The 9,916-nt window shown below is 51.0% G+C and overlaps 1 protein-coding gene across 1 annotated transcript in view; it reads left to right on the top strand.

Moving 5' to 3' along the window:
- The first annotated feature begins 756 nt into the window (after window positions 1-756).
- The window catches only part of Rassf5 (Ras association domain family member 5), a 67,874-nt gene continuing 58,714 nt past the window's right edge, over window positions 757-9,916 (top strand). The window contains exon 1 of the mRNA XM_076831393.1: window positions 757-1,236. Coding sequence (XP_076687508.1) covers window positions 774-1,236 — 463 coding nt within the window. The 5' untranslated portion in view covers window positions 757-773. The remainder of the gene's footprint in view (window positions 1,237-9,916) is intronic.

Raw genomic sequence — 9,916 nt, 5'->3', positions numbered from 1 at the left:
CTTCCAGGAAACGGGAAAACTCTACCCGGTAGGGCTGTTAAGAGAGGGGAAATCCAACCAGAGTCAAAGTCTCACGGGGACGCCTGGAGGCAGCTTTCCGCGGTCAGCTTCGGAAATGTCCCGAGTGCTCGCTTCCCTCCGCGTCACGCGACTCGGCACTGCAAGCGGGACCTTCCCGACCCACGTCGGGCTCGGCTAGCTAGGGGGTGGCGGCAGCGGCGGGCCAAGGGATGAGCGAGCAAAGCAGCACAACCCTTTTGAAGGCATGGACACCTGGAGAGTGACAGAGGACACCCAGACAGTGGATGTCCCACTGTCTGGTTAGACCCCATCCTCAGACAGTTCCAAAGCCCTTCCCTTGCCACCGGCCGTCTCACCCGGGCGTGCGGGGGAGCGGGAGGTGGATGGATCGGAGAGGGAGAGGCCGGGCTGAAGGCAGAGGGACCCCTACAGAAAAGCGCGCCTTCTGAGTCCTGCTGTATGGAACCTTCCCTATTCAGCATCCTTCAGGGGACCCAGATGTCCACTCGGCTTCGTGAAGACACCCCTAAATCCACCCTCGCTCAGGCCCGCCCATTGCCGACCCTGCCCCTCGGTCCGTTGGTTGTTCCCTCGGGTGGCCCTTCCTGCTTCTCTGAAGTCTCCCCGCCTCCGCCCCGCCCTGCGGGCTGCGGTCCCTTTAAAGGCGCGCTGGTCTGGGGCCGCCCCTTCTCTCGGGGCTGGCTCGGGAGTCTGGCCGCCGCGGGAGCCGCCGCCGCTGCCACTAGCAAGGCATGGCCATGGCGTCCCCGGCCATCGGGCAGCGCCCCTACCCTCTACTCTTGGACCCCGAACCGCCGCGTTATCTGCAGAGCCTGAGCGGCCCGGAATCGCCGCCGCTGCCGCCGCCCCCCAGCCGCTCCTCGCGCCGCTGCGTCCCCGCGCCCCTCTCCACCGCGTCCGGGGCGCACGAGGGGCGCGGCGTCCGGAGGGCTGCCCGGGGGGACCCCGATCCTCAACCCCGGGCCTCCCGACCCGCTCGCCCTCTCCGGCCTGGTCTGCAGCAGAGACTGCGGAGGCGGCCTGGGGCGCCCCGGCCCCGCGACGTGCGGAGCATCTTCGAACAGCCGCAGGATCCCCGCGTCCCGGCGGAGCGGGGCGAGGGGCACAGCTTCGCGGAATTGGCGCTGCGGGGCGGCCCCGGTTGGTGTGACCTATGCGGAGGAGAGGTGCTGCGGCAGGCGCTGCGCTGCGCTAGTGAGTGTCCGGGCAGGGCAGGGAGGGGCGCGGGAAGACCGCAGTCCAACGGCCAAGGACCAGGAGGGGTAGGGGCAAGGAGAGAGGGGACATTGCCATCCTTGGCTCCAAAGGAGACCCGAACTTAAGGCCAGTAACCCCCAAGACTCTCTGCTCCTTATTTCCCTGCCTCTTATCCTTAGTGACTGCGCACTGCCCAGGAATGGTTGTGCGGTGTTTGACAAATACCTCTCTGATGACAGGTGCGTTCCTGGGCCCTACCCCACCCCCAGCATGCACGCACACAGGCAAGCTTGCGGGTTAGGGTTGATGGCCGCCTGAAGGTCATCCCCTGGACCCTCCTGCTTTAGTTGTGAATTCTTGGAAGAGGGTTGTGAGACTGATATTGAAGTGACCATTTGACCTTTGCTTATTTGTGTTAATGGAAAAAATGGCTTGTTTGTCCGCCTATCCTACAAGCCCAGACCGCTCCAGGGGAACCTATTGGGACAGGGAGGAGACTTAGCTAAGCTTTGGATGGAAACAGGCTGTGAGATTGAAAAGAGCTTGAGGAAAGAGCTTGAAGTCAAGCTCTTTTGGTCAAACAGGACTGGTACCCACTTCTGCCTTCTACCCCTGACCCCTCAAACCTTTGGACTCTGCCCCAGTATGTGGCTGTGCCCTGCCTCCTCCTCCTCCTCCTGGGTTCCTCATCAGTCAGTCATCAAGCTCCAAAAATGATCCAATTCCCTGCTGGGTCCCTTCTTCCCGGCCCCCTCTGGTTGCCTCCCCAGCCACACTGGTCTCAATGCTGACTATAAAACACTGAGCACCCACTGTAGAGATTTTTCTAAGCAAATCTGCAGTCTTCGTGGGGCTTCTTATTTTCTCGTCCTACAGTAAGGTGTGTGTATTCCTTTAATAGGTGTCTTCCCTCCACCCCTGCATTTGCTGTTGCCAGTTTGGCAGAGGATATCCACAGCCATGTGTTTATGTAGATATTTTAAATATCTGAAACACAAAGCACAGACAATGGCACAACCTGTAACCAGCATCTCTGGAAATGGATTGTGGTTTGCATCTTTCAGCAAAGGCCCTTCCCCCCATGACAGCAGCCCCACATCTCCCACCCCACTGCAGCCCTGGACAGCAGCGGTGGCTATGTGAATCAGGAGAGCCCTACCTTGACTCTCCCTGCAGCCCACAGCGTGCCTCCTGCTGCAGCTGGCTGCCAGGAAGGAAAACTCAGATGGACTCTAAGCCAGGGTCAGGTGGAAGGGGACAATTGAAGGAGAAAGTGGGTGCTGTTCTTACACCACCAGATCTCACAGTTTAGGTGCCAATTAAAATGGAAAGAGCAACAGTTATAGATAGAGGTATGTGTCGCGTGGGGGAGGGGCTACCACTTGGCCAGTGCCTCTGACCTGACAGACAATCCAATGCGACAGGAATATGTTGGCGACCTTTGTCCTCTGGAGGGTCCTGGGTTACTTTACTGCATCTACTCACCTTATTATACACAGGAGAGAAGCAATATCCTCACTGTAATGGGTTTTATTGTGCTGAAATCCCAAGAGATCCGCTTCATTGGCATTCTTGTTTGTATTTAGACTTTTGGGGACCTCATCTATTGATGAACATTTTGCACATAGTTTTATGATATTTTTTTGGTTTGGTAGTAAGTCGTGTATATGTATGTGTGATACTCCATGGTTAAATGACGTTATCCTCACAGCACCTTAGAATTGTTTGTTTCATTGGGTTAAGCCATAAGTGGCCTAACCCAATAAGTTAGGCCATGAGTTTCTACTGTCATGAAGACTCTGTCCTTGGGTAGTACCTCTGCTGTCGTGTGTGATTTGGTAAAGTCTTCACTTTGTTGGGCTTCCATGACCCCCTACATAGTTGGTTTGATTCCAACTAGAGATGACTGAACACTAGAGAGGAAACAGACTGGAATCAAGGGGCTACAGAGAGGAGTCTCTCTTTGTTGTTATTAATATTTAACTACTCTTGAGCCTGTGACTGGCTGGGAAAAGTTGAGAAATGTTCTGATGTGCAAGTTTGGCTGGCAGGACAAACTCACTGAGCATCTTGTTTTAAGTTGGTCTAATTCCATAATGAGGTTGGTTGCTTTCATTTTGAAAAACCAGGATCAGGAAAAGACTTTTTATTTGTTTATTTATTTTGGTACTGGGGTTTGAACTCTAAGGGCTTTCACCACTGAATGACATTTCCAGTCCTTTTTTAGTTTTGAGATAGAATCTCATTAAGTTGCTGAGTCGGGCCTTGAATTTATGATCCTCCTGTCTCAGCTTCCCAAATTGCTGGGACTATGAGTGTGCACCACACCACACACCAGCCTAGGAAGGACCTTTTAAAAGTCAATACTATGCAGTGATGAAGATTACAGACTGTAACCAAAGTCCTGGGCTTGACTCCTGACTGCTGCTTGGTTTTTGTGTGACCTTGTGCATCTCTGTGTTCCGTTTCCCTGTTTAAAAGCATGGAGATCATGTTTTAGATCATGCTAATGTGAGAATTCATGGATTTATCGTGTATATGTAAAGTGCTTCAGATGGTGCATAGCAAAGGGCAATGGACATTTAATTCAATATGACTTGCTGTTATCCCCTCCCATCCAACAGCCACAACAACTAGCCTGGGCTTGTGATACCTCCTGGGATCGCTTTTCTAAGGAGTGAGTGCAATTTTCAAACTCAGCCTGTTTGCTGAGCTGCATCGGGAAATGAGTGCTGTAAGCATCCCGGAATGTTTGGATGTTAAATGCCCTCTAGAAATGGCACTTCTGCCCAGTGTCTTCAGGAGGAGCCTGCTGTGGCAGAGGAGCATCCTTATAGAATGCCAGTGGCTGAGACCCTTCTGTACCCAGCTGAGGGTTTACAAAGGCATTGGCTCCTTGTCTGTGTGCCACCTGCACCCAGCAAAGCGCCAGGCATAGTTTCAATAAGTGGAAGTTGAAGGTGGTGACTTGTTTGTGCTATTAAAGCTCCCTGTTCCTGGAAACAAGCAGAAGGGCAGTGGGTACGTGAATGACATCTGTCTGCACAGGAGGCTGGCACTGGGTGGGAGCCATGTTGGCAAATGGGCTTTTTAATAAGGGAAGCTTTTAGAAAATTGTCTTTGCACCGTCTGTCTTCCTAACTTAAGCTCCCTCTACTTCAGGGTCTGTAACTGAGTTCTTGTTGGATTTGCAAACAAGAAAGTTCAGAGTTCATACTAGTTTATAGGATCAAAGAAATCACATTTGTTAGAGAGGGAAATCAGTGGACATTGGTACACACACACACACACACACCTTTCAGGTGCCCAAGGTAAATACAGAAGCCTCCAGGACACCAAAGGACACTTTCCAAGATGTTTACAATGAAAACCTTCTAGCATTTCAGGAGAGATTGGACAATAGCAAATAACCTGCAAAACTCGTCAGCTGCCCTTTGGCTTTGTTCTCAGGGACTGTCCCTTAGGAATCATGGACCCTTAGTTTTGTAGAAGGCACATGAGATGATTTTATCTTTCATGTAAATTTTGGTGGATGTGTCAGCCATCCTGGGCCAAGGAATCATCTGGTAGTTGGAGAATTTAAGTGCAGCTCACATGGCCCGGGAGACGCTTAGACATCCTTTGTACACTGCAGGTGACCACCGTGTGCCTTCTAGAGTCAGAGTCTCTCTCCAGAGGGGGCGTTTTCAGAGCCATGATGTGTTAAAGGACTGGAATGATAGGGCTGAAAGGGGGCCCTGGGGCTCATCCTCCTGACCTCCCCCTCCCGTGATAGACTAATTATGGAGTGAGTAAGGTGTTTACCATGAGGCGCTCGGGAGGGGCTCAGTGTCTTTTCTTACTGAGCGTGGCTGGTATGGCATAGAGCTCCGTAAGAGCTTTCTATTTCCTGTCACTGCATTAATGGCTGGGTTTAAGTAGGCTCTCTGCAGGACTGGAACCACCCATGTGAGAGCCCACTGATCCTGCAGAACCATCCCTTGTTGGGGGTTCTTTGCAAAAAAAGGTTACTGGGACATTGCTGTGGACTCTTCCTGCAGCAGAGAAAGGTCTTCATTGCAGACATCTTGGAAAGTGTCCTTTGGTGTCCTGGAGGCTTCTGTATTTACCCTGGGCACCTGAAAGGTTTTGTTAGGCACTCCCAGGGGTGTTGAAGTGTGCACTGGTGTTCTCATTGATTTAGACCCATGCTTCCCTTTGGAGGCTGGAAGACTGAGCACAGAAATGGTTGTTAAGGATGGTGGGAATCCCTCACCCCTATTCTCTTCTCTCCTCCTGGCTCTAATTAGGGTCTTCTTGGGACAGGTCCTATTGGAGGATGTGTGTTAGGGGATAGGGAAAGGACATACATTGCTTTCCAGAAGCTTCTGAGCCCCTCACTCTGTACCCCCTGTTATTCCTCTCCTCCCTGCTTCCTGTCGTCTCAAAAGATGAAAGTGAAAGGATTAAATGTGGGCTTAATTTCCCCCCCTATTCATCAGAGCATGAAATTTTCTGATTATGGAGTGTGAGGGGCTTGAATCACAGGTACAGTCAAAAATGATTAATGCCACTTGTCTGCCAGCCTAATTAGACTTGGTAATGAACGTGTGTGTTCGCCTGCTGATCCTGCAGAGTTATTAGGTGGGAGTGAATTGACATCTCCCCTCAGCACTGAGGGTTGGTTGGATCTGGGTTTCTCTCGTCCTCCCAAGTTTACTTTTAAATCAGCCTTTGCCAAGCCTGGAAGGTAGGCCAAGAGTGACAAGGAAAGACAGCCCCAGTCCAGCCCCAGGGGCCCTGCTGACTGGTGGAGAGAATTCACCCTGTCAGGGAGGGTGTGGGTCAGACTGGAGCCAGGCCCAGCCAGGTCTGAGAAGGAGCACAGGAAGAATTCTTCGCATGTCAATAGTGCTTTTCTCTGAAGAGCCCAGATGTTTTCATGCCACTGTGTTCATTCTCAAAATAACTTCATGAGTATGGAGGAAGACACTTCTGTTGAAATCTCACATTTGTTGAGAGGGAGTCACCGTCCAGGACTTGCTAGGTGCAGCAGAGAGGCTAGTACCTCTCCTGTAGGCTAATTCCAACACACCTTGAAGGCTTTGGGGCCATCTCAGGCCCTTAAGCCATTTCCCTCTTTGGGGCCCTGTGCCCAGCACCCCTGTGTCAGAGGCCACTGGCATAGCCCAGCCATAGTCGGGTCCCCACTCCTGCATCCCAAGTGCTCTCCCACAGTGTTCTCTCTGGCTTCCCACACCCACCCTCACTCCTCCATTTCCCCATGGAGGGCAGCTGCCTGTCACCCTCGCCCAGCCCAAGGTATTATTAAGACTAAGTGAGGAACCTGTAAACACATCTCTGCCCTCATTAGAGGCCCTTCCTGTTTGCATTCCTGGGATGGCAAGGTGAGTATTTCCCAGAGGGTGAGTATTTGTGGGTGTGCAAAGCATGTGAACACCCCCAGCCCCCAGACATTCTGTTCCTGCAGTTCAGCCAGCACTGGCTCATGCAGGCTCCTCTATCTGAGCTTGCAGATCCAGGTCTGTGTGTTTGCTGGATGCTCTTTGCTCTCAGCTTACCCTGGCTGGCCACCCACCCCTCCCGCAGGGCTCTGCTGCTGCTCTGCCCTGGTTGGGTTGGGAAGTGCTGGCGGCAGCCGATGCTGGGAAGATGGTTTTGCATTTAGTCACTTTGGGTTTTTTTTTTCCAAAAGTTCTGGCAAGCTTCTCTTCACATGTTCCAGGCTGGAGCTCAGGGTTTGGAGAAGGCAGGGAGCCAGATTTGGGGCTTTGGGGAAAGAAGAAGGAGGCTGAAGCAATGATGTCAGACAGGGCAGAAGGCTTGGATCTCTGGGTGCACTGGGATAGTGGAATAAAATCAGCTCTGGGGCATGGCCATGGCCACCCTGCCCCAAAGGGCAAGACTTTCTTGCCTCAGACCCCCATAGGGAGGTGGAATTCCAGTCCTTTCTGAAACACCCACATACCATGCTGAGGAGACACAACACCGGCAGAGCCTGATAGACCTCAGGCTTCTCCATGGAGTGGTCATTGACTGAAGTGGTCAGCACATCTGTGCTGGACTTGTCCTAGCCAGCTAGTGGTTCTAGGAGTAGAAAAGGCCCCTTAGAGATGCACCCGTAGGGGACTCTCCAAGGTTTGGTTCTCTTTTTGCCCTTTAGGAAAGAAAGGAAGAAGTGCAGTGGAGTCCCTCCTGGCATTGTGGCATGTGCCCAGCCTCCTGGGGGAGAAGGACCCATCTTGGCTGAAGGGTCTGGTGACTCCTAGGAGCAGAAGCAGGCCCCAAATTTTCTTTAGGATTTTCCTACCTACACCTACTGCTCAAGGTCTATTGAAGACTTCAGGGGGAACCTTGAGATAACATTGTGCTAAGGATTTATGAGAGGGTGGTGTTCAACATCCAGTCTGTTTAGTCCTGTGTGTCACTGGGCAGGCAGCTGGGTGACCAAGTGTGACACTCACCTGTAACCACAGAGGGCTGGGTCATGCTTACTCTTCAGTGGAGGGCCCATGTGCCAACTTCTGCCCCCTCCCCTGTTCCTTGACCAAACACATTTCCAAGGTGGGGACAGGTCTTACTGCAGTGGCCGTTGGCAGGGGCTGCTAGAAAATGAAAATAAAACTTGGATTGCATGAACCTTTAAGAAACCAGATGGCATGTTCATGAAGTCAGGCCCCAAAGGCCCATAAATCCTCCTATGTTTCGTTTCTATTGGATGCTAGATCTGGGAAAGAATTACCCAGATAATTGTTCAAGATACAAGTTGATATTCTGTGAACCTGCTAAAATGGGAGTATTCAGGTGCAATAAGAAGAGTTGGAGCAGGATGTGGTGGCGCATGCCTGTAATCCCAGCAGCTCAGGAGACTGAGGCAGGGGGATTACAAATTCAAAGCCAGCCTCAGCAATTTAGCAAGGTCCTCAACAACTTAGAGAGACCCTGTCCCAAAATAAAGCATAAAAAGGGCTAGGGATGTGGCTCAGTGGTTGACCCACTGGGTTCAATCCCTGGCGAGAAAAAAAGAAGAATTGGGAATGGCCAAGAAATGGTGAGAGCAGATGGAACTTCTGTTGCACTGGCTGCTTCTGAAGCATTGTCACGTGCACTGTCTCTGTTGAGCCCGGCAGTTCCCTAGTGAGGTAGGCAGGGCTAGCTTACTCGTGGCCATCTCCTAGATGTGGAAACACAGCATTCAGGGAAGTCAAGTGACTTTTCTCTAAGATGACCCAGATCATCATTCTCAAAACCAACACCAGAATCCAACATAGCTGACATCATTGGTCGTGGAAGCTAGTTGAGTTTTCTTATTCATCTGCCTTCCTTCTGCCCACAAATACTGAAATGTCCAAAGTAATAATAATAATAATAGAAAGAGGTACGGGGAAGAAAAGGAAGTGCCAAGGGGTTGTGATCCAGATGCAAGGCCACCAGCCAGTGCCTGGATACTTGAGAGTTGGCTGAATTTCAATATTCCGTGTTTAAGTGGATCTTCAGCATGCACAAATCATAAGATCTTCAAACAAAGGCTGAAGTTTTTCTAAATCCCAGGATGAAAGAAACAAGTGAGTGTCCCTGGTTCCCACCCTTCCCGTTGGTGTCAGGACAGTGCAGACACTAGGCAGGGAGAGGCAGGTAGAATATCTTTCCTGTTCCCTGCCTCCTCCCTGCCATGACCCAGCTGTTGGAGTTCATGACATAGGACTAGCCAGGAACTGAAGGGAAATCAGCAGACTAGGGAAATCCGATTCTAGAAGGGACAGCTAGGGTGAGAAGGGTTAGCTTGGGACTGGAAAATGGACCTCTAGCTCTAATCCTAGGCAGTGGTGTGGCCCCGTGGGAAAGAGCAACTCTGCCTCTGTGTATTGCCCCAAGTCAGGTTCACAGTTGGGACAGGTACCATCGCCCACTTTCCTGGCTTACTTGAAGGAAGTCGTTTTTTTTTTCATCCAAGTTGAATGGAAGTTGGAGATTTGGTGGTTTCTGTTGAAGCAATTATTTCTTTTCTTCAACTGAGGAAAGTATTAAAAGTCCAAAAGCCCCAGAGATGACTTAGTGTTTAAACGGAACAGAAAATTCCAGCTGTAACCTGAGAGTTTTGAGAGGATGGATGGAGCATGCTGTCAGTGACTGTGTATTCTAGTGGGGACTGTTTTTAAAAGCAATCTGGAGGTAGCTTTCTAGAAGGAGAGAATTTCAAGGTGAGAATATATTGTAGCCCCCATCCTTAAGATGGTGAAGTTTGTTGCTTCAAATTCTCTTGGCCCTTGGCCGACTCCTGCTTCATCAAGGAGGTTATCTAGTTAATGCTTGAACATCAGGGCGGTGAGAGATCATTGCAGACATTCCCCTGCCTGTAGGTGGTGCTCCTCGCAGCCCATCCCCGCAGTGAAACATTGATCTAGTTTCTAAAAGATCTAGAGTGAAGAGTCTAGAGCCTCCCAAAGTCCTATCCCCAGACTCTTCCAGTTCTTTCCTGCTGGCTTCTCCAATGGCTTGATCTGTTAAAGAATTGTTTTGTGGGGCTGCGGGTGCAGCTCAGTGGTAGAGCACTTGCCTAGTGTGGACCAAGCCCTGTGTTCCATCCCTATCACATTAATGAAAGAAGAAAGAAAGAAAGGAAGGAAGGAAATCTCTGAATTGAGGAGAAAAGAGAAGTGAGGTCAGTCTATCCTCG

This window comes from Callospermophilus lateralis, chromosome 13, assembly GCF_048772815.1.
Source record: "Callospermophilus lateralis isolate mCalLat2 chromosome 13, mCalLat2.hap1, whole genome shotgun sequence".
In the NCBI taxonomy this organism is placed as follows: domain Eukaryota; kingdom Metazoa; phylum Chordata; class Mammalia; order Rodentia; family Sciuridae; genus Callospermophilus; species Callospermophilus lateralis.
The sequence above is the reverse complement of the archived record's forward strand: the minus strand, read 5'-3'. Positions and strand labels throughout refer to the sequence as shown.